This window comes from Astyanax mexicanus, chromosome 2 (genome assembly GCF_023375975.1).
Source record: "Astyanax mexicanus isolate ESR-SI-001 chromosome 2, AstMex3_surface, whole genome shotgun sequence".
Taxonomy (NCBI): domain Eukaryota; kingdom Metazoa; phylum Chordata; class Actinopteri; order Characiformes; family Acestrorhamphidae; genus Astyanax; species Astyanax mexicanus.
The window spans coordinates 26,897,910-26,922,513 of NC_064409.1; the positions used below are offsets into that span (position 1 = coordinate 26,897,910).

General features: G+C 38.3%; 1 protein-coding gene across 2 annotated transcripts in view; it reads right to left on the bottom strand.

The window, feature by feature from the left end:
- Nucleotides 1-253: 253 nt before the first annotated feature.
- The window catches only part of LOC103032000 (myelin regulatory factor like), a 39,144-nt gene continuing 14,793 nt past the window's right edge, over nt 254-24,604 (bottom strand). For both annotated transcript variants that reach the window (XM_049474128.1, XM_049474127.1), the window contains 13 exons: nt 24,312-24,421; nt 24,074-24,234; nt 23,376-23,448; nt 23,198-23,286; nt 8,526-8,588; nt 6,787-6,836; nt 5,490-5,681; nt 5,284-5,322; nt 5,083-5,167; nt 4,705-4,779; nt 3,194-3,302; nt 1,047-1,121; nt 254-709 (listed from right to left, as the gene is read on the bottom strand). In XM_049474128.1, the coding sequence (XP_049330085.1) occupies nt 623-709; nt 1,047-1,121; nt 3,194-3,302; nt 4,705-4,779; nt 5,083-5,167; nt 5,284-5,322; nt 5,490-5,681; nt 6,787-6,836; nt 8,526-8,588; nt 23,198-23,286; nt 23,376-23,448; nt 24,074-24,234; nt 24,312-24,421 (1,208 nt within the window). In that variant the 3' untranslated portion in view covers nt 254-622. The remainder of the gene's footprint in view (nt 710-1,046; nt 1,122-3,193; nt 3,303-4,704; nt 4,780-5,082; nt 5,168-5,283; nt 5,323-5,489; nt 5,682-6,786; nt 6,837-8,525; nt 8,589-23,197; nt 23,287-23,375; nt 23,449-24,073; nt 24,235-24,311; nt 24,422-24,604) is intronic.

Consider the following 24,604-nt stretch of genomic DNA (forward strand, 5'->3'; position numbering starts at 1 on the left):
TCTATTTACTCTCAGTACCTACTGTTAATAAGGAATGGCACTGATGAGAGTCCCACATGTTTCAACTCCACTATGTTAAATAAACTGGACTATGTTTGTGTAAGTACCCATGTTACTAAGAATCAAACAACTATAGTTTTTTCTATGCTTTCTATTGCCATATTGTTATAATTATTGTGCATTTTTCTTATAAAATGATCAATGACTTTTCAGTTTACTGTATATATATGTACAATAAAAAAATGCAAAGTGGTAAAAGGTTAGTAGAACCCATGTTCAGTTTTTATTATGGACATAGGCTGGCTGACACAAAAACATACTGTGAATACACTCAACAATACAAATGGAACAAAATGTACCAAAAATGTTTTAATATATTTGGCAAAATGAAAATAGTATATTGGCTCCATTACACTAATGGAAACGGCTACTTCTATACAACAATTTTTGTTTCAACATCATGAACAGGTCATTAATAACAGGAATTGTAAGCCATATAGTGCCATGTTTCATTAAACACACACACACACACCATACAACTGTACAGCATTGGAGAAGCTGTTATTTTCCACTTTGGTGGTCAGTATCAGTTCATAGTGAGATATCAGGAAATCCTTTCATATCACTGGCAGCGGCGGTAGAAATGGAAATGGTAGTCAGTAAACAGCAATTCAGCATAGTTGGGGTCTGTGGCACAGTCAGCCTGACCCTGCAGGACACATAAATGTGGACTTTAGCTAATGGCAATTTCTGCATAATTTACATTTAGGATAATATGCATCCAGAAGCACACAATTAAACTTTAAAATTCAGTCACCTATATCTTAAAGTGTGTACTATTCAATACAAACTAGGCATGCAATATCATGTTTCTAAGTGGATAACCCTGCAGAGAATGCAAGAAAGGCATAGTGCTACAGATCCGTCAGTGATTAAATTTACATGCCCGTGACAAAGCTCAGTCAGAGATTTATTTTGACTGTATTATGTAAATATTTAACATAATTTGGCAGTTGATGCATGAAGGTGTAAAAAGAAACTCTTACTGCTACGGAAGCACGAAAGTGGTAAGATGATCTGTAATGTCGAGAAACCGGCAGTGGCCACTCATGTACATACCCCTGTAAAACAAACCAAGGTACTGGCTGTGATCAAAAGTGTTGTGAAAATACTCACAGGAATTTAACCCAGTCATAGACTATATTTTACTTTCAGTAAAACATTTACATTTAAAAAAGATTTTTTTACTAATTTAACCATCTTTTTATCTGGATCTCAAATACTTACATACTTACATACATATCAAAATACATTTATCCATACATCTTTAGAAATCAGTTTTTAGTATTGAGTTCAATAGAAATCTTATTCAGCTTGACCTGTTATTCTCCAGTCACTCAATGTCTTTAAACACTCTTATTCAAAAGAACCCCATAATAAACAGTAATCTTGCACTTATTAAAATCTAATGAAATGTCTTATCTCACAACAATAGACAAACACAGTCTGCTTAAACTAATACCAATTATGTGTTTGCATGGTTTTATTGAAAAAAACATGTTAACATTCACAGTGAGGGGGAAAAAGTATGTGAACCCCTAGGCTAATGACTTTCCTAAGAGCTAATTGTAGCCAGAATGTGATGATATTGGATGTGTTGGTTAAAGCTTCCCTGCCCTATAAACACATACCAGTTTTGAGTTTGCTGTTCTTAAGAAGCATTGCTTGATGTGAATCGTGCCTCACACAAAAGAGCTCTCAGAGGACCTACATTCTAGAATTGTTGACTTGCATAAAGCTGGAAAGGATTACAAAAGTATGTTCATGAGTCCACGGTAAGACAGACAAATGGAGAAAGTTCAGCATTGTTGCTACTTTACTTAGGTGTAATTGTCCTGTAAAGATGACTGCAAGAGCACAGCGCAGAATCATCAATGAGGTGAGGAATATTCCTAGAGTGTCAGCTAAAGACTTACAGAAATCTCCGGCACATCGTAACAATAAGGAAAATATTAAAGAAGAATGGGCTGCTTTGCTGCCTCAGGGTCTGGACGGATTGCCGTCATCAACAGAAAAATGAATTACCAAGTTAACCAAGGCATTTTGAAGTAAGACTTAAGACCATCGGTCCATCAACTGAAGCTCAACAGAGGATGGATGATGCAACAGGACAACAACCTGAAGTACATAGAAGTAAATCAACAACCGAACGGCTTCAACAGAATAAAATACGCCTTCTGGAGTGTCCTGACCTCAACACAATTGAGATGCTGTGGAATGACATCAAGAGAGTGAATCACACCAGATATAACAAGAATATTGCTGAACTGAAACAGTTTTGTGAAGAGAAATGGTTAAAAAATCCTCTGACTGCTGTTCAGGTCTGATCTGCAACTACAGGAAATGTTTGGTTTAGGTTTTTGCTGCCAAAGGAGGATCAACCAGTTATTAAATCCAAAGCTTCACATACTTTTTTACCCTGCACTGTGAATGTTAACATGCTGTATTCAATAAAACCATGCAAACATATCATTTTTGTGTGGTATTAGTTTAAGCAGACTGTGTTTGTCTATTGTTGTGGCTTAGATGAAGATCAAAACACATTTTTGGACCAATTTATGCAGAAATCCAAGTAATCCCAAAAGGTTCACATGCTTTTTCTTGCAACTTAAGGTATAGCACTGACTCACATCTGCCAGTATATTAGTTCAATCTTTAGATTATTTTCCTATTGATAATTCTAATAGCTATCTTTATATATGTGGATATTTGGGTGAATAAGATGGAAGGTGAAGGTAAGATGGTACAAGTTATGAAATCTGATTTAATTGATTGTTTGCACATCTACACTGTAATAGGTTGCCTCAGTAACAACACACCCAGATGCGCAGATGCTGATATTTACTGTTAACAACTTAACCGTATCAAATCCAACTAGCATACTTTCCACTAACTGTATTCCACAGAATTACTCAATCAATTACAGTATGAACAGAGCAGTACATTAGTGCACCTGGTCTAGAAAGCAAATCATGTTATCTAACAAAGCTAACAAATCTACAACATGAAGCTGCCAATAACTAGAACTTGCTAATCTAAATAAAAAAAACATTGTCTTGCAGTGGTTGAAAAATGGCAATCGATTTTTATTAGATAGTTAAGTTATTTAAGTAAGATTTAGAGAAAGTGTCACCTGTGTATTGGGAACAGTGTTGAATTCCAAGAGGCTGTAGTCGAACAGCGTGGCACATTCCGCCCTCAGGTCATACCCACACAAGCGGACCACCAATAGCTCAGAAGTGCTGTTCACAGAGACACCCATGATTACAAATAGGACCGTATTTGGGCAGAAATCACTGTACATATAGATAATGAGATAATGAGAAAATGAGAATGAGAAACTACAGAAAATAGTGTTCAATTTAGAAAGTGAATTGCATGAGCTGCCTCAGCGAGACAGTTTTTAGGTACTGTTGTGTTAGCTACGGTACCCGCTTTGTTGACCACACAGCTTTTTAACCTCTACATTAAACTATTTATAGCAGTGAACAAACATATCCACACTAGTGATTAAGTCAGTGACAATACATAACCACAACAGTGGGAAGCAAAATTTTGGTGCCTTGCCTGGGGATCAACCTTCCAGCCATGTAATTCTGTGTCAGAATTCTATAAGAAAAAAAATTGCTGTTTGCAGAAAAAAAAGGGTGAACTGAAGTGAAGTGAAGACTAGAAGGACATGAGTTTTGCTTGTGGAGCTTCTCAAAAGCTGCAGAGTGGCAGCCAACAGCCAATCAGATACAAATACCACATTAGTGTCAGGGCAGGGAGGTGGTGGGAGGGTAACTATGTTTAGTGAAGCTAAGCTAAGTAAACAAACAATTCTTAAACATCAAGTCAGACAAGTGCTGTATGTAAATCTACAAAGATTCATCTCCTGAAAACTGTTTATTTGGGAGGGTAAAGTACTCCATTTATTTACAGTAAGCTTAGATTTCCACTAAGGCTCGGTGCAGCAGCATTAGCGGCTAACTGCTAGTAAATGCCACCCAAAAGCACTACACTGAGAAACCCTGATTATTTCGGTAAGCCAGGGAGATATTAGCTAGTGGTTTATCCTACGTTGCTCATTTGAACATGGTAAACATGCAGACTACAGTCTAATATACTCGCCTCTGAATGGTGAAAGAGCTAGCGCTTAGCATGGTTAGTAGCTAATGCTGCTCCATCAGTTTGCAGCAGGCAACTAGCCGACAATACTTGTCTCTGAACAAAGAAAGAGTAAGTGCTTAGCAGCTAATGCTAATACTGCTCCAGCCTCAGTGCCAGAAAACTAAACTGTGTGGCTTTTCTGCTTGTTAATACCTGAGTGGATTAATTAAATTAAATAGAAATCGCAAAGCTGGATCATTTGTAAGCAAATAGAAGCTCTCTACACATGGCCACCCCTTAGGTTCTAGTCTGCTAGAAAACAAAGTCTTGTTAGGAACTTTACCCCTCAGCAGGACAACAATTCCTGCCGGGGCCAGTGCAGCTCAGGTGAATGTTTCTCAATGGTCAATTCAAAGTTTAGATATATAGCCATTAAAAAATGTGGCAATGTTTGAACAGCCTGGCCAACCTAGAGCAGTTCATTCAGGAAGAAAGAACAAAACATGCAAGATTATTACTTTTAAGGCTGAATAGGTTTTAAAGCAGACTTACTTCATCTGCAAAGTGATGGGCATGTTGATAGGAATGTGTTTACTGATAGGGATCAGATAGCTGTAGTTCCCTTTCCTGCCAAAAAGAGGCGATACAGGTTGAGAGGTATCAGTATATGACAGTTGTGCACCAACCTGGTCCAGTCCTAGTCTACCACCAGGCAGAGTTAAGCTACAATCCAGATCCAACACCTCTAACAAGGACAATACATGCTTTTTGATGGTGTCTGTTCTGTCTTGTTTAACCTAAACTGTAGAATGGCAAATCTTAAAGTCCAGGACTGGGTACACCTGCTTTAGAGCATCTAGTTTATTATAATCTATATTCGATAAGAAAAACATGATTAAACAATTAAAGAGGATAGCAAATAACACCTACCCGGAGTTTTCTTTGTCTATGTAATACTTGTCTATGACTTGTTGATTTTGTGTAATAAGAATTGACTGGATGGTTGTGTTTGTCCCTGTAGGGAAAGCACACACAGAGACATAGTTACTCTGCAATGAATTACATGTGTCTACACATACAGTTAAACACTGCAAACTATGCATTATTCTTAGTGTGACTTGTTCTACGTACAGTCACTGAAATGTCTGAGGTTTTTCCACCAAGCCTTATCTGGAAACCCAAACACACACACACACACACACAGATTAACTCAGTTCATGCCTTTACAATAAATATCATAATATTCATTATATATTATAATATATCATATCATAATATATCATAATATTCATAATATATTAAAGTGTAAAGTGTATTTTAGTATTGTTAGCTCAGACCTCCCAGGCTTTGAATAGCATCTAAAGGTGCACGTAAAGAGCCTGTTTGAACACTTGGACTTGTTGGACTTGTCATAAGAGAAATGTGGTCGCCGGCTGTGGTAAAGTGGCAGCAGTAAATGTCCTCGGAGTAAAACACACTGGAGAAATCCACATCTGGAGGCCAAGGGCGAGTTGTAGCTGTGGGAGACACTGTCAGTGGGATAATATTAAGACACATGTCAAATAATGGTCAAAGTAAAACGTCTACACAATGTTCCCTGAGAAGACAATAAGGCAAGTTGAGTTAAGGCAACAGTGTTTTAGTTTTAGTTTTCTTAATATATGTCAAGTTTTTCAGTGAGCAAATGGTTTAGTTGTATAAATATAAGCACCTGTGCAGCGGTTTGGGTACAGATTTAGTTATTTGGATAAAAGCATAGCCTGCAAACACTTTTCATAGCAGTCCCTTGCATGCACAACTTGTGTAAGCTCTATTTTCAGATTGTAAATGATGGTTACCGTATTTTAAAGGCACATTTAAAATGTTTTAATTGTCCCAAAAAATACCAGTGTGCCTTATAATCTGGTGCACCCTATGTATGATTTTTGCAGTCAGGTTGTAAGGAGCAATAAAGCCACTGAAGTGCAGTGTTATACAGGAGTTTCAGTTTAGCCTGAGGCACCAAGGCTAGAGCAGCATTAGCATTAAGCGCTAATGATAATACTGCTGCTGCACCCAGCCTTACTGGAAATCTGGAAATCTTAACTTACTGTAAATAAACAGAAGTGCATTATTCACCTAAATAAACAGTTTTCAGGATAGAAATCTGTGTAGATTAATATCCAGAGCTTAATTAACTTTAAAAGAAAATGAACATTGCGACATCCCATTCCTTGATGCGCTTCATTGTATGAAAATAGACAAGAAATTGACGTTTATTGATAATGCGCCTTATAATCCAGTGGGCCAAAATAGTGCAAAAAACTGTGAGGTGCACATAAAATCCATTAAGCCTTTTAACAGATTATTTAACATTTGCATCTTGGATTTGAAAGCACTTTGTTGAATCCAATCTTCTTTTCTCCTCAGCAGTATTGTCAGCCTAAATCACGATGGATAAAGCCTTAATCAAATGTATGTGATAAGGTAATGCCCCAATCTCCAGTTATTCCAATCTCTTTTTCAGACAGGTGGTTAGAAAACCTCATTCTCCAGTCAAAATTGAGTTAAATTTATGTTGAAGAAAACAAGCAATAGGTTTATTTAATTAAATTTCAATACCACATCCTAAAGAAATTAGGATAAGAGCATCACCTGTAGTCAGTGTGTTTGTGGTAGTGTGTGCTGGAAACACGCTGGAGTTGCTGTGGAACATTCAAAAAGACAAGGTCAAAAAAGGATTTGTACATAATATCTAATGGCAGTTTATATATACACTGCTCAAAAAAATAAAGGGAACACTCAAATAACACAATATAACTCCAAGTAAATCAAACTTCTGTGAAATTAAACTGTCCACTTAGGAAGCAACACTGATTGACAATCAATTTCACCTGCTGTTGTGCAAATGGAATAGACAACAGGTGGAAATTATTGGCAATTAGCAAGACACACTCAATAAAGGAGTGGTTCTGCAGGTGGGGACCACAGACCACTTCTCAGAACCTATGCTGTCTGGCTGATGTTTTGGTCAGTTTTGAATGTTGGTGGTGCTTTCACACTCGTGGTAGCATGAGACGGACTCTACAACCCACACAAGTGGTTCAGGTAGTGCAGCTCATCCAGGATGGCACATCAATGCGAGCTGTGGCAAGAAGGTTTGCTGTGTCTGTCAGCGTAGTGTCCAGAGGCTGGAGGCGCTACCAGGGGACAGGCCAGTACACCAGGAGACGTGGAGGAGGCCGTAGGAGGGCAACAACCCAGCAGCAGGACCGCTACCTCCGCCTTTGTGCAAGAAGGAACAGGAGGAGCACTGCCAGAGCCCTGCAAAATGACCTCCAGCAGGCCACAAATGTGCATGTGTCTGCACAAACGGTTAGAAACCGACTCCATGAGGATGGTATGAGGGCCCGACGTCCACAGATGGGGGTTGTGCTCACAGCCCAACACCGTGCAGGACGCTTGGCATTTGCCAGAGAACACCAGGATTGGCAAATTCGCCACTGGCGCCTTGTGCTCTTCACAGATGAAAGCAGGTTCACACTGAGCACATGACAGACGTGACAGAGTCTGGAGACGCCGTGGAGAGCGGTCTGCTGCCTGCAACATCCTTCAGCATGACCAGTTTGGCAGTGGGTCAGTAATGGTGTGGGGTGGCATTTCTTTGGAGGGCCGCACAGCCCTCCATGTGCTCACCAGAGGTAGCCTGACTGCCATTAGGTACTGAGATGAGATCCTCAGACCCCTTGTGAGACCATATGCTGGTGCGGTTGGCCCTGGGTTCCTCCTAATGCAGGACAATGCTAGACCTCATGTGGCTGGAGTGTGTCAGCAGTTCCTGCAAGATGAAGGCATTGAAGCTATGGACTGGCCCGCCCGTTCCCCAGACCTGAATCCGATTGAGCACATCTGGGACATCATGTCTCGCTCCATCCACCAACGTCACGTTGCACCACAGACTGTCCAGGAGTTGGCGGATGCTTTAGTCCAGGTCTGGGAGGAGATCCCTCAGGAGACCATCTGCCACCTCATCAGGAGCATGCCCAGGCGTTGTAGGGAGGTCATACAGGCACGTGTAGGCCACACACAATACTGAGCCTCATTTTGACTTGTTTTAAGGACATTACATTAAAGTTGGATCAGCCTGTAGTGTGTTTTTTCACTTTAATTTTGTGTGTGGCTCCAAATCCAGGCCTCCATTGGTTAATAAATTTGATTTCCATTGATGATTTTTGTGTGATTTTGTTGTCAGCACATTCAACTTTGTACAGAACAAAGTATTCAATGAGAATATTTCATTCATTCAGATCTAGGATGTGTTATTTGAGTGTTCCCTTTATTTTTTTGAGCAGTGTACTAATTATATCTTAAAGAGTTGGATGGTTAAACTGTACCTGGAAACATAATCAGAGTCTTCTTTTAGTGTAAGCATGTAGAGTGTAGTGATGCAGATGGCACTGAAAAAAAAAAAACAATTTCACGTGAGAAAAAAAGGTTTTGCAAAAATTAAAGGAGAACTCCGGTGTAAAATGGATTTTGGGTATAGTAAAACATGATAAAGAGTACTACATTTTGTTGAATAGTACACCTCCATTCTGCTATAGCTTTCCGAGATCCATTAATTTTGTGCCTTTTTTCCAGCACTCTTCTTTTTCTTTTGCCCCAATAAATCGCTTTATACACCGTTATCCAGGTTCAAAGTAGTTCCACACCTCCTTGGTAGAAAGTGCACAAGAATCTTGTTAAAAAACACTGTTTACTCTCCTGGGCATGTAGAGCTTCACAGGTTGCCACTGGAACACTTTTCCACTCGTCCATTACGAGATCACAGAGCTGGCAGATATTCAAGACTTTGAGCTCCTCTTCTGCTTGAGTCTGCATAGCCTGCCTTATGTCTGTCTTTAATACAGCTATCATAATCCCAACTCAAACATCTTTCTCAGTGTAAATAAATGCAGTGGGTGCCTGCTGTTATGCCAGCAGACAGGCTATGCAGAGTCTATATATATATATATATATATATATATATATATATATATGCAATGGAGGTGATTATTAGGGCTTCTAAGTGGGTCGTAGGCGGGGAAAGGCTGCATGATGGCACCCGGCTCCCTCCAGTTAGGGCGTTTATGGACGATATGACAACATTAACGACCACGGTGCCATGTACCCGGCGACTGCTAGGGAAGTTAAATGATAATCTTAGGCTGGCTAGGATGAAAGTTAAACCGAGCAAGTCTAGGAGTGTATCAATCGTTAAAGGGAAATTGATACAAGAAAGGTTTATGATGGAGGGAGAAGTCATACCATCTATATTGGAAAAGTCAGTTAAGAGTTTAGGTAGGTGGTATACTGCAGCACTGAATGATAAAGAGCAGGTGGAAGGGTTGAGGACAGAAATGGTGGAGGCCATTAATAGAATTGATAAGTCTTTTCTGCCAGGTAAATTAAAATTGTGGTGTCTGCAGTTTGGTTTGTTGCCTCGTCTAAGGTGGCCACTTACAGTTTATGATATTCCGATTTCTGAGGTTGAGAGGTTAGAAAGGGTTATGAGCAAGGCTATAAGGACATGGTTGGGGGTGCCGCGTTGCCTTAGTAGTGTGGCGTGGTGTGGGAGAGGGATGCTGGAACTGCCGTTGACGAGCTTGGTTGAGGAGTTCAAATGTGCTAAGGTAGGACGTGAAATGCAGTTGTTAGGGTCAAAAGACAGGCTGGTTAAAGCAACAGCACCAGTGACTAGGTCTGGGAGAAAGTGGAATGCTCGAGAAGCAAGGAGGGCACTGGAGCACAGGGATGTTGTGGGGCAGGTGCAAAATGGGAGGGCAGGATTAGGTTTAGGTGATTCTTGGAAAGCATTCGGCAAGGCCACATCACCTGAGAAAAGGCGTATGGTTACAGGGTTTATTCGTGAGCAGGAGGAGGAAGCAAGGAGGGCAAAAGCAGCAGGGCAGAGTAAACAGGGGCAGTGGATGAGATGGGAAAGTGTAGAGAAGCGGAGAATCACCTGGCGAGAGTTATGGGGATTGGATACAGGCCGTATAAAGTTTCTGTTGGGAGCTACATATGATGTTCTGCCAACGCCACAAAACCTTGCTCAGTGGGTGGGTGAGGATCCAAGTTGTAAGCTATGTGCAGGAAGTGGCACACTGAAGCACATTTTGTCGGCATGTAAGGTGAGTCTATCCCAGGGGCGCTACACATGGAGGCATAATCAGGTACTTAGATCTCTTGCAGGTGCACTTGATAAGAAACGGTTAGAAGTTAATAACATGCCCGTGGTAGGTTGCAGTAGGGTAATCACGTTTGTGCGTGAGGGGCAGCATAGTGGAGAAACAGCACAGTGCTTGAAAACTGCTGGTAAGTGGGCCAATGCACGAGATTGGAAGTTATTAGTGGATGTAGGTAGTAAACTGCAGATCCCAGAGTGCATTCTGGTTACAACCTTGAGGCCGGATGTAGTGTTGTACTCTGAAAGTAAGCGGATAGTGTATTTTATAGAGCTGACTGTTCCGTTTGAAGACGAGGTAGATGGAGCTTATGAAAGGAAAAGGCTGAAGTATACAGACTTGGTGGCTGAGGTAAGAGAGTGTGGGTGGCAAGCGTATATTAGACCGGTAGAGGTAGGTACTAGAGGCTTTGTTGCGAAGTCTGCCACAAGACTGCTGTCTGAATTCGGAAGTAGAGGTCGTGTGCTAAGGACTGTAGTGAAGGAGTTGTCAGATGTAGCTGAAAGATCTAGTCAGTGGTTGTGGTTCAGAAGGGCTGAGGCTGTGTGGGGAAGGGAGTGAGTTTGTGCTTCTACAGCAAGCTTGGAGGGGGGTGGGTCTGGGACGCCAGACTTCACTGTTGAGCCTTCTGGAGGTGTCGTGGGCCTAATTCAGCGAAACACTGACGAAGGAAGGTGCCTGCCTGATGACCCCTGAGAAGAGCTTGCACTGAAGTTTGTGTTAGAGTTTGGATGAAGGGGATTGGTGTGGTCCTGCTCTTGTAATAATTTGTCTCATGAGTTTTTGTAGACGTCTGAGTACTTGGCAGTTGAGGCACGGACCATGAACATAGTTCGCTATGCTTCTGGATTCTTGTCGAGCCAGTATCAGATGGTAGTGGTTGCTGTGTTCTGCTCACGCAACTTATAATGTGATTTATTGTGTGTGATTGTGCTTAGGTAAGTGTGTTGTTGCCATAGTTAAAGGAAGTGAGCTTAGATTAAGGAGGGATTCTGTTTGTTCATAGGTTATTTTTTGGTAGGTCTGTTACTTGGCAGTTGAGGCAATGGACCATGAACATAGTGTTAGGCTGTGCTTCTGGATTCTTGTCGAGCCAGTATCAGATTGTGGTGGTTTTGCTATTGTTGTTAGTTGAGTGAGTAGTAGATCCTGGCTGAGCCCTATGCATAACCCCAGCTGTTAGGTGCAGGATTTGTCAATTTCCTGTATTATATTACTATATATATATATATATGGGCAAAATGAAGCAGCCGTTGTAAAGAGGGCTGGGCAAAAATAACAACATTACTGGATCTCAGAAAGCTGTAGAAGAACAGAGGTATGCTATTCAACAAATGCAAGTACTCTTTATCATGTTTTACTACACCAAAGGTCTCTTTTGACACAGTAAACATCCAGCAAATACAAGTGACTGAATATTAATACATAATAAATCAAACAAAAGCAAATATTTAATAATACTTGTCAATTTAACTCTTTGAGTATTTGAAATGTAAAGAAATGTGTGAAAAGTATCAACTGATATTAAGTAAAAAAAGAATGTGAAAAAGTATATAAATTTAGATGGTCTGATAATAGATTTCAAATCATCTCTAAACAATTCAGTCATTCCATATATTCACAACCCGAAAATCAGAAAAGGTTGGAACAATATGGAAAATGCAAATCATTACAGTTTCTTTTACAGTGACTTTGATTCACAGACACTGTGAACACAAGGTATTTCATGTTTTCACTGCTCAACTATTGAATATGTCAATCCTGCAACACTTTTCATGAACAGTTGGGAAAGTAAAACATATACCAAGTTGAATTGGCATTCCTTCTCTGTACTGTGTGTGGTGATTCTGTGTATTGTGTGTAGTGATTCTGTGTATTGTGTGTAGTGATTCTGTGTAGTGTGTGTAGTGATTCTGTGTATTGTGTGTAGTGATTCTGTGTAGTGTGTGTAGTGATTCTGTGTAGTGATTTTGTGTAGTGATTCTGTGTAGTGCATGTAGTGATTCTGTGTAGTGATTCTGTGTAGTGTGTGTAATGATTCTGTGTAGTGTATGTAATAATTATGTGTACTGTGTGTAGTGATTCTGTGTAGTGTGTGTAGTGATTCTGTGTAGTGTGTGTAGTAATTCTGTGTAGTGTGTGTAGTAATTCTGTGTACTGTGTGTAGTGATTCTGTGTACTGTGTGTAGTGATACTGTGTAGTGTGTGTAGTGATTCGGTGTAGTGTGTAGTAATTCTGTTTACTGTGTGTAGTGATTCTTTATAGTGTATGTAGTGATTCTGTGTACTGTGTGTAGTGATTATGTGTAGTGTGTGTAGTGATTCTGTGTTGTGTGTGTGGTGATTCTGTGTATTTTGTGTAGTGATTCTGTGTAGTGTGTGTGGTGATTCTGTATAGTGTGTGTAGTAATTCTGTGTACTGTGTGTAGTGATTCTGTGTACTGTGTGTAGTGATACTGTGTAGTGTGTGTAGTGATACTGTGTAGTGTGTGTAGTGATTCTGTGTACTGTGTGTCGTGATTCTGTGTAATGTGTACTGATTCTGTGTAGTGTATGTAGTAATTCTGTGTAGTGTGTGTAATAATTTTGTGTACTATGTGTAGTGATTCTGTGTAGTGTATGTAGTGTTCTGTGTACTGTGAATAATGATTCTGTGTAGTGTGTGTAGTTATTCTGTGTAGTGTGTGTAGTGATTCTGTGTAGTGTATGTAGTGATGCTGTATAGTGTATGTAGTGATTCTGTGTAGTGATTCTGTGTAGTGTATGTAGTGATTCTGTGTAGTGATTCTGTGTAGTGTGTGTAATGATTGTGTGTAGTGTATGTAGTGATTCTGTGTAGTGTGTGTCGTGATTGTGGGTAATGTGTAGTGATTGTGGAATGTGTGTAATGTGTAGTGCTTCTGTGTAGTGTATGTAGTAATTCTGTGTACTGTGTGTCGTGATTGTGTGTAATGTGTAGTGATTTTGTGTAGTGTATATAATGATTCTGTTTACTGTGTGTCGTGATTGTGTGTAATGTGTAGTGACTTTGTGTAGTGTATATAATGATTGTGTGTACTGTGTGTCGTGATTGTGTGTAATGTGTAGTGACTTTGTGTAGTGTATATAATGATTGTGTGTACTGTGTGTCGTGATTGTGTTTAATGTGTAGTGACTTTGTGTAGTGTATATAATGATTGTGTGTACTGTGTGTCGTGATTGTGTGTAATGTGTAGTGATTGTGTAATGTGTGTAATGTGTAGTGATTCTGTGTAGTGTATGTAGTAATTCTGTGTACTGTGTGCCGTGACTGTGTAATGTGTAGTAATTGTGTAATGTGTGTAATGTGTAGTGATCCTGTGTAGTGTATGTATTAATACTGTTTACTGTGTGTCGTGATTGTGTGTAATGTGTAGTGATTGTGTAATATGTGTAATGTGCAGTGATTCTGTGTAGTGTATTTAGTAATTCTGTGTACTGTGTGTCGTGATTGTGTGTAATGTGTGTAATGTGTAGTGATTCTGTGTAGTGTATGTAGTAATTCTGTGTAGTGTGTGTCGTGATTGTTTGTAATGTGTAGTGATTGTGTAATGTGTGTAATGTGTAGTGATTCTGTGTAGTGTATGTAGTAATTCTGTGTACTGTGTGTAGTGATTTTGTGTAGTGTATGTAGTGATTTTGTGTAGTGATTCTGTGTACTGTGTGTAGTGATTCTGTGTAGTGTATGTAGTAATTCTATGTGTAGTGTGTAGTGATTCTATGTACTGTGTGTAGTGATTCTCTGTACTGTGTGTAGTGATTCTGTGTACTGTGTGTAGTGATTCTGTGTAGTGTATGTAGTGATTCTGTGTACTGTGTGTAGTGATTCTGTGTAGTGTATGTAGTGATTCTGTGTACTGTGTGTAGTGATTCTGTGTAGTGTATGTAGTGATTCTGTGTACTGTGTATAGTGATTCTGTGTAGTGTGTAGTGATTCTGTGTAGTGTAAGTAGTAATTCTGTGTAGTGTATGTAGTAATTCTGTGTAGTGTGTGTAAAAATTCTGTGTACTGTGTGTAGTGATTCTGTGTAGTGTGTGTAGTAATTCTGTGTACAGTGTGTAGTGATTCTGTTTACTGTGTATAGTGATTCTGTGTAGTGTATGTAGTGATTCTGTGTACTGTGAATAATGATTCTGTGTAGTGTGTGTAGTGATTCTGTGTAGTGTATGTATTAATTCTGTGTACTGTGTGTCGTGATTGTGTGTAATGTGTAGTGATTGTGTGTAATGTGTGTAATGTGTAGTGATTCTGTGTGGTGTATGTAGTAAGTCTGTGTACTGTGTGTCGTGATTGTGTGTAATGCATGTAATGTGTAGTGATTCTGTGTGGTGTATGTAGTAATTCTGTGTACTGTGTGTCGTGATTGTTTGTAATGTGTAGTGATTGTGTAATGTGTAGTGATTCTGTGTAGTGTATGTAGTAATTCTGTGTACTGTGTGTAGTGATCTTGTGTAGTGTATGTAGTGATTTTCTGTAGTGATTCTGTGTACTGTGTGTAGTGATTCTGTGTAGTGTATGTAGTAATTCTATGTGTGGTGTGTAGTGATTCTATGTACTGTGTGTAGTGATTCTGTGTAGTGTGTGTAGTAATCGTGTGTACAGTATGTAGTGATTCTGTGTAGTGTATGTAGGGATTCTGTGTAGTGTGTGTAGTGATTGTGTGTACTGTGTGTAGCGATTCTGTGTGGTGTATGTAGTAATTCCATGTACTGTGTGCAGTAATTCTGTGTAGTGTATGTAGTAATTCTGTATACTGTGTGTAGTGATTCTGTGTACTGTGTGTAGTGATTCTGTGTACTGTGTATGTAGTGATTCTGTGTACTGTGTATAGTGATTCTGTGTAGTGTGTAGTGATTCTGTGTAGTGTATGTAGTAATTCTGTGTAGTGTGTGTAGTAATTATGTGTACAGTGTGTAGTGATTCTGTTTACTGTGTGTAGTGATTCTGTGTAGTGTATGTAGTGATTCTGTGTACTGTGAATAATGATTCTGTGTAGTGTGTGTAGTGATTCTGTGTAGTGATTCTGTGTAGTGTGTGTGGTGATTGTGTGTAGTGTATGTAGTGATTCTGTGTAGTGATTCTGTTTAGTGTGTGTCGTGATTGTGGGTAATGTGTAGTGCTTCTGTGTAGTGTATGTAGTAATTCTGTGTACTGTGTGTCATGATTTTGTGTAGTGTATATAATGATTCTGTTTACTGTGTGTCGTGATTGTGTGTAATGTGTAGTGACTTTGTGTAGTGTATATAATGATTGTGTGTATTGTGTGTCGTGATTGTGTGTAATGTTTAGTGATTGTGTAATGTGTGTAATGTGTAGTCATTCTGTGTAGTGTATGTAGTAATTCTGTGTACTGTGTGTCGTGATTGTGTGTAATGTGTAGTGATTGTGTAATGTGTGTAATGTGTAGTGATTCTGTGTAGTGTATGTATTAATTCTGTGTACTGTGTGTCGTTATTGTGTGTAATGTGTAGTGACTGTGTAATGTGTGTAATGTGTAGTGATTCTGAGTAGTGTATGTAGTAATTCTGTGTACTGTGTGTTGTGATTGTGTGTAATGTGTAGTGATTCTGTGTAATGTGTAGTGATTCTGTGTACTGTGTGTCGTGATTCTGTGTAATGTGTAGTGATTGTGTAATGTGTGTAATGTGTAGTGATTCTGTGTAGTGTATGTAGTAATTATGTGTACTGTGTGTTGTGATTCTGTGTAATGTGTAGTGATTCTGTGTAGTGTTTATAATGATTCCGGGTACTGTGTGTCGTGATTGTGTGTAATGTGTAGTGATTGTGTAATGTGTGTAATGTGTAGTGATTCTGTGTACTGTGTGTCGTGATTGTGTGTAATGTGTAGTGATTGTGGAATGTGTGTTATGTGCAATGCTTCTGTGTAGTGTATGTAGTAATTCTGTGTACTGTGTGTCGTGATTTTGTGTAATGTGTAGCGATTTTGTGTAGTGTATGTAGTAATTCTGTGTAGTGTATGTAGTAATTCTGTGTAGTGTGTGTAGTAATTCTGTGTAGAGTGTGTAGTGATTCTGTTTACTGTGTGTAGTGATTCTGTGTAGTGTATGTAGTGATTCTGTGTACTGTGAATAATGATTCTGTGTAGTGTGTGTAGTGATTCTGTGTAGTGTATGTAGTGATTCTGTGTAGTGATTCTGTGTAGTGTGTGTAGTGATTGTGTGTAGTGTATGTAGTGATTCTGTGTAGTGATTCTGTTTAGTGTGTGTTGTGATTGTGGGTAATGTGTAGTGATTGTGGAATGTGTGGAATGTGTAGTGCTTCTGTGTAGTGTATGTAGTAATTCTGTGTACTGTGTGTCGTGATTTTAATTAGTGATTTTGTGTAGTGTACATAATGATTGTGTGTACTGTGTGTCGTGATTGTGTGTAATGTTTAGTGATTGTGTAATGTGTGTAATGTATAGTCATTCTGTGTAGTGTATGTAGTAATTCTGTGTACTGTGTGCCGTGACTGTGTGTAATGTGTAGTAATTGTGTAATGTGTGTAATGTGTAGTGATCCTGTGTAGTGTATGTATTAATACTGTGTACTGTGTGTCGTGATTGTGTGTAATGTGTAGTGATTGTGTAATGTGTGTAATGTGTAGTGATCCTGTGTAGTGTATGTAGTAATTCTGTGTACTGTGTGTCGTTATTGTGTGTAATGTGTAGTGATTGTGTAATGTGTGTAATGTGTAGTGATTCTGTGTAGTGTATGTAGTAAGTCTGTGTACTGTGTGTTGTGATTGTGTGTAATGTGTAGTGATTCTGTGTAATGTGTAGTGATTCTGTGTACTGTGTGTCGTTATTGTGTGTAATGTGTAGTGATTGTGTAATGTGTGTAATGTGTAGTGATTCTGTGTAGTGTATGTAGTAATTCTGTGTACTGTGTGTCGTGATTTTGTGTAATGTGTAGCGATTTTGTGTAGTGTATGTAGTAATTCTGTGTAGTGTATGTAGTAATTCTGTGTAGTGTGTGTAGTAATTCTGTGTACAGTGTGTAGTGATTCTGTTTACTGTGTGTAGTGATTCTGTGTAGTGTATGTAGTGATTCTGTGTACTGTGAATAATGATTCTGTGTAGTGTGTGTAGTGATTCTGTGTAGTGTATGTAGTGATTCTGTGTAGTGTGTGTAGTGATTCTGTGTAGTGTATGTAGTGATTCTGTGTAGTGATTCTGTGTAGTGTGTGTAGTGATTGTGTGTAGTGTATGTAGTGATTCTGTGTAGTGATTCTGTTTAGTGTGTGTTGTGATTGTGGGTAATGTGTAGTGATTGTGGAATGTGTGTAATGTGTAGTGCTTCTGTGTAGTGTATGTAGTAATTCTGTGTACTGTGTGTCGTGATTTTGTTTAGTAATTTTGTGTAGTGTATATAATGATTCTGTTTACTGTATGTCGTGATTGTGTGTAATGTGTAGTGATTGTGTAATGTGTGTAATGTGTAGTGATTCTGTGTAGTGTTTATAATGATTCCGGGTACTGTGTGTCGTGATTGTGTGTAATGTGTAGTGACTTTGTGTAGTGTATATAATGATTCTGTGTACTGTGTGTCGTGATTGTGTGTAATGTGTAGTGATTCTGTGTACTGTGTGTCGTGATTGTGGGTAATGTGTAGTGATTGTGTAATGTGTGTTATGTGCAATGCTTCTGTGTAGTGTATGTAGTAATTCTGTGTAATGTGTGTCGTTCTTGTGTGTAATGTGTAGTAATTGTGTAATGTGTGTAATGTGTAGTGATTCTGTGTAGTGTATGTAGTAATTCTGTGTACTTTGTTGTGATTTTGTGTAATGTGTAGTGATTTTGTGTAGTGTATATAATGATTCTGTGTACTGTGTGTCATGATTGTGTGAAATGTGTAGTGATTGTGTAATGTGTGTAATGTGTAGTGATTCTGTGTAGTGTTTATAATGATTCTGTGTACTGTGTGTCGTGATTGTGTGTAATGTGTAGTGACTTTGTGTAGTGTATATAATGATTCTGTGTACTGTGTGTCGTGACTGTGTGTAATGTGTAGTGATTGTGTAATGTGTGTAATGTGTAGTGATTCTGTGTAGTGTATGTAGTAATTCTGTGTACTGTGAATAATGATTCTGTGTAGTGTGTGTCGTGATTGTGGGTAATGTGTAGTGATTGTGTAATGTGTGTTATGTGCAATGCTTCTGTGTAGTGTATGTAGTAATTCTGTGTACTGTGTGTCGTGGTTGTGTGTAATGTGTAGTGATTGTGTGTAATGTTTAGTGATTCTGTGTAGTGTATGTAGTAATTCTGTGTACTGTGTGTCATGACTGTGTGTAATGTGTAGTAATTGTGTAATGTGTGTAATGTGTAGTGATTCTTTGTAGTGTATGTAGTAATTCTGTGTACTGTGTTGTGATTTTGTGTAATGTGTAGTGATTTTGTGTAGTGTATATAATGATTCTGTGTACTGTGTGTCATGATTGTGTGTAATGTGTAGTGATTGTGTAATGTGTGTAATGTGTAGTGATTCTGTGTAGTGTTTATAATGATTCTGTGTACTGTGTGTCGTGATTGTGTGTAATGTGTAGTGACTGTGTGTAGTGTATATAATGATTCTGTGTACTGTGTGTCGTGACTGTGTGTAATGTGTAGTGATTGTGTAATGTGTGTAATGTGTAGTGATTCTGTGTAGTGTATGTAGTAATTCTGTGTACTGTGTGTCATGTCTGTGTGTAATGTGTAGTAATTGTGTAATGTGTGTAATGTGTAGTGATCCTGTGTAGTGTATGTATTAATACTGTGTACTGTGTGTCGTGATTGTGTGTAATGTGTAGTGATTTTGTGTAGTGTATATAATGATTCTGTGTACTGTGTGCGTGATTGTGTGTAATGTGTAGTGATTGTGTGTAATGTGTAGTTATTCTGTGTAGTGTATTTCGTAATTCTGTGTACTGTGTGTCGTGATTGTGTGTAATGTGTGTAATGTGTAGTGATTCTGTGTGGTGTATGTAGTAATTCTGTGTACTGTGTGTCGTGATTGTGTGTAATGTGTAGTGATTGTGTAATGTGTGTAATATGTAGTAATTGTGTGTAGTGTATGTAGTAATTCTGTGTAGTGTGTGTCGTGATTGTTTGTAATGTGCAGTGATTGTGTAATGTGTGTAATGTGTAGTGATTCTGTGTAGTGTATGTAGTAATTCTGTGTACTGTGAATAATGATTCTGTGTAGTGTGTAGTAATTGTGTGTAGTGTATGTAGTAATTCTGTGTACTGTGTGTCGTGATTGTGTGTAATGTGTAGTGATTGTGTAATGTGTGTAATGTGTAATGATTCTGTGTAGTGTATGTAGTAATTCTGTGTACTGTGTGTCGTGATTGTGTGTAATGTGTAGTGATTCTGTGTAGTGTATGTATTAATTCTGTGTACTGTGTGTCATGATTGTGTGTAATGTGTAATGATTCTGTGTAGTGTATGTAGTAATTCTGTGTACTGTGTGTCGTGATTGTGTGTAATGTGTAGTGATTCTGTGTAGTGTATGTAGTAATTCTGTGTACTGTGTGTCATGACTGTGTGTAATGTGTAGTAATTGTGTGTAGTGTATGTAGTAATTATGTGTACTGTGTCGTGATTGTGTGTAATGTGTAGTGATTGTGTGTAATGTGTGCAATGTGTAGTAATTGTGTGTAGTGTATGAAGTAATTTTGTGTACTGTGTCGTGATTGTGTGTAATGTGTAGTGATTGTGTAATGTGTGTAATGTGTAGTAATTGTGTGTAGTGTATTTAGTAATTCTGTGTACTGTGTGTCGTGATTGTGTGTAATGTGTGTAATGTGTAGTGATTCTGTGTAGTGTATGTAGTATTTCTGTGTAGTGTGTGTCGTGATTGTGTGTAATGTGTAGTGATTGTGTAATATGTGTAATGTGTAGTGATTCTGTGTAGTGTATTTAGTAATTCTGTGTACTGTGTCGTGATTGTGTGTAATGTGTGTAATGTGTAGTGATTCTGTGTAGTGTATGTATTAATTCTGTGTAGTGTGTGTCGTGATTGTAATGTGCAGTGATTGTGTAATGTGTGTAATGTGTAGTGATTCTGTGTAGTGTATATAGTAATTCTGTGTACTGTGTGTCGTGATTGTGGGTAATGTGTAGTGATTGTGTAATGTGTGTAATGTGTAGTGATTCTGTGTAGTGTATGTATTAATTCTGTGTACTGTGTGTCGTGATTGTGTGTAATGTGTAGTGATTCTGTGTAGTGTATGTAGTAATTCTGTGTACTGTGTGTCGTGATTGTGTGTAATGTGTAGTGATTCTGTGTAGTGTATGTAGTAATTCTGTGTACTGTGTGTCATGATTGTGTGTAATGTGTAGTGATTCTGTGTAGTGTATGTAGTAATTCTGTGTACTGTGTGTCGTGATTGTGTGTAATGTGTAGTGACTTTGTGTAGTGTATATAATGATTCTGTGTACTGTGTCGTGATTGTGTGTAATGTGTAAAGATTGTGTAATGTGTAGTGATTCTGTGTAGTGTATGTAGTAATTCTGTGTACTGTGTGTCATGACTGTGTGTAATGTGTAGTAATTGTGTGTAGTGTATGTAGTAATTATGTGTACTGTGTCGTGATTGTGTGTAATGTGTAGTGATTGTGTGTAATGTGTGCAATGTGTAGTGATTCTGTGTAGTGTATTTAGTAATTCTGTGTACTGTTTGTCGTGATTGTGTGTAATGTGTGTAATGTGTAGTGATTCTGTGTGGTGTATGTAGTAATTCTGTGTAGTGTGTGTCGTGATTGTAATGTGTAGTGATTGTGTATTGTGTGTAATGTGTAGTGATTCTGTGTAGTGTATGTAGTAATTCTGTGTAGTGTGTGTTGTGATTGTGTGTAATGTGTAGTGATTATGTAATGTGTGTAATGTGTAATGATGCTGTGTAGTGTATGTATTAATTCTGTGTACTGTGTGTTGTGATTGTGTTTAATGTGTAGTGATTCTGTGTAGTGTATGTAGTAATTCTGTGTACTGTGTGTCGTGATTGTGTGTAATGTGTAGTGATTCTGTGTAGTGTATATAGTAATTCTGTGTACTGTGTGTCGTGATTGTGTGTAATGTGTAGTGATTCTGTGTAGTGTATGTAGTAATTCTCTGTACTGTGTGTCATGATTGTGTGTAATGTGTAATGATTCTGTGTAGTGTATGTATTAATTATGTGTACTGTGTGTCGTGATTGTGTGTAATGTGTAGTGATTGTGTAATGTGTGTAATGTGTAGTAATTGTGTGTAGTGTATGTAGTAATTCTGTGTACTGTGTGTCGTGATTGTGTGTAATGTGTAGTGATTGTGTAATGTGTGTAATATGTAGTAATTGTGTGTAGTGTATGTAGTAATTCTGTGTACTGTGTGTCGTGATTGTGTGTAATGTGTAGTGATTCTGTGTAGTGTATGTATTAATTCTGTGTACTGTGTGTCATGATTGTGTGTAATGTGTAATGATTCTGTGTAGTGTATGTAGTAATTCTGTGTACTGTGTGTCGTGATTGTGTGTAATGTGTAGTGATTCTGTGTAGTGTATGTATTAATTCTGTGTACTGTGTGTCATGATTGTGTGTAATGTGTAATGATTCTGTGTAGTGTATGTAGTAATTCTGTGTACTGTGTGTCGTGATTGTGTGTAATGTGTAGTGACTCTGTGTAGTGTATGTAGTAATTCTGTGTACTGTGTGTCGTGATTGTGTGTAATGTGTAGTGATTGTGTAATGTGTGTAATGTGTAGTAATTGTGTGTAGTGTATGTAGTAATTCTGTGTACTGTGTGTCGTGATTGTGTGTAATGTGTAGTGATTCTGTGTAGTGTATGTATTAATTCTGTGTACTGTGTGTCGTGATTGTGTGTAATGTGTAGTGATTGTGTAATGTGTGTAATGTGTAGTAATTGTGTGTAGTGTATGTAGTAATTCTGTGTACTGTGTGTTGTGATTGTGTGTAATGTGTAGTGATTGTGTAATGTGTGTAATATGTAGTAATTGTGTGTAGTGTATGTAGTAATTCTGTGTACTGTGTGTCGTGATTATGTGTAATGTGTAGTGATTGTGTAATGTGTGTAATGTGTAATGATTCTGTGTAGTGTATGTAGTAATTCTGTGTACTGTGTGTCGTGATTGTGTGTAATGTGTAGTGATTCTGTGTAGTGTATGTATTAATTCTGTGTACTGTGTGTCATGATTGTGTGTAATGTGTAATGATTCTGTGTAGTGTATGTAGTAATTCTGTGTACTGTGTGTCGTGATTGTGTGTAATGTGTAGTGACTCTGTGTAGTGTATGTAGTAATTCTGTGTACTGTGTGTCGTGATTGTGTGTAATGTGTAGTGATTGTGTAATGTGTGTAATGTGTAGTAATTGTGTGTAGTGTATGTAGTAATTCTGTGTACTGTGTGTCGTGATTGTGTGTAATGTGTAGTGACTCTGTGTAGTGTATGTATTAATTCTGTGTACTGTGTGTCGTGATTGTGTGTAATGTGTAGTGATTGTGTAATGTGTGTAATGATTCTCTGTAATGATTTTGTGCCCATATCCCATATTTATTGAATGCATGTCTACAGATGGTACAGCTTGTTCTTAGAAAAGATTTCTACAGATATTTAAGATACAATGTTGTTCAAGTCAAGATTAAACACCAAACGTAGTAGAATTACAACAACTAATATACACTAATCATGAAGTGTTACAACAGGGAACAGCTTGAGCAGCTTGAGTTGTGAGAAGTTCTCATTCGTGTGGGTTCCCATGTAAAAGGCGATGTATTCTACATGCAGATTTTGCATGATCTGTTCATGATCACGAATAAATACTGATAGAATGGAAAGTACTCACCAAAAAGCCATTGTTGCCACCAGAAGAATGATGCTAGCTTGAAAAATTCTGTGCTGAAGGCAGTACTGGTATTTCTCACGTACATACTCCTGCACCAGATACATATTTTTACAGTTTGCTTTTGATTAGCAAAGGTTTTTTTTATCACAACAGTACTTGTAATTGTTTTGTTACCTACTTTTCCAACTTTCAGTGAAGATGTTTTTTTGGGGGGCACTGATGTTGGATTTTTGTTACTCTTTGTGCATTTTCTAGAACACATATATAACAATGTGTGAGAAGGTGTGTATGAACAGCATTTCAGGAAGACATAAAAAATTATATTTGCAGACATTTTGACAATTAAATAAAGACCACACATCTATGGTACTTATGCTGCATTTAATGCCAGGTTCACACTACACGATTTTGGACCAGTTTTTCAGTCGCCGACAAAAAAGGGAGGAAAATCCGGGAATCGCTCCCTCTGTTGCATAGCGTGAACTACTAAAAGGCGTTTGTCGAATATTTCTTTAATTTTAAATTCTTTTATTTTAAGATGCAGAATAATGTATATTACTAAAAACTAAGAAAGTATGCCTGTATATTTCAGTTTATCTAAGAAAACAGGTTTTTACCTCAGATCAGATATTTACAAGTTCAGATTTTGCTCAGTTTGGCTCATATGAACCTCTTCATGATGAACTCATCACAAGTGTGTATTCTCCTCTATAGAAATTGAACAGCACAATGACTGAAGACTCAAAAAGTGGTGTAGCGTGAACCTGGCATAAATGGTTAGTGTGAGCCAATTACAGCAACAACAAAATAATGCCAAAACATCTGTGACTCTAGTCCTAATAGTCTTAATGCTTCAGATCTTTGGTACACACTTACTCTTTATCAGAATTGGCACTTTTGGTCCTCAAGCTCCCCAGGTTCTTGAGCTTGGCCAGGCGAGCATTCCACACCTCCAGCTCTTGGATTCGCATTTCCAGGTTATCTGTGAGTTTACATAGCTGCTTTACAGCCCCTACATTCTCCATAAAGATCTGCTCCTGTAGGAAAATGTGGGAATACGTTTATGCTTATTTAATAAAGCAAGCAATGTGGTTTCTACATGTCTGCCACTTACTTTGTCCACCATAAGGAAGTTGTGAAGCTTCTGTCCATCTGAGCAAGTGATATCTCCTACTTCCCTCACTGCTGTGGGAAGCAGCTCCCTCACCTCTTGGGCTATGATGCCTGAAAGCCAGAGAGAAACACAGTCCTAAAGAACCACACTGCCAGTTGTATGCTGAACTTCTTTTTGTTCGGATCAGTATGAATTTTAGAATGTTGTACTATGTGGACATTATCATGTAAGGAATTTGCTGCAAACAACGTTTCCATGTTGTACTTTTTTTTACTGCTTTACATGATGATACT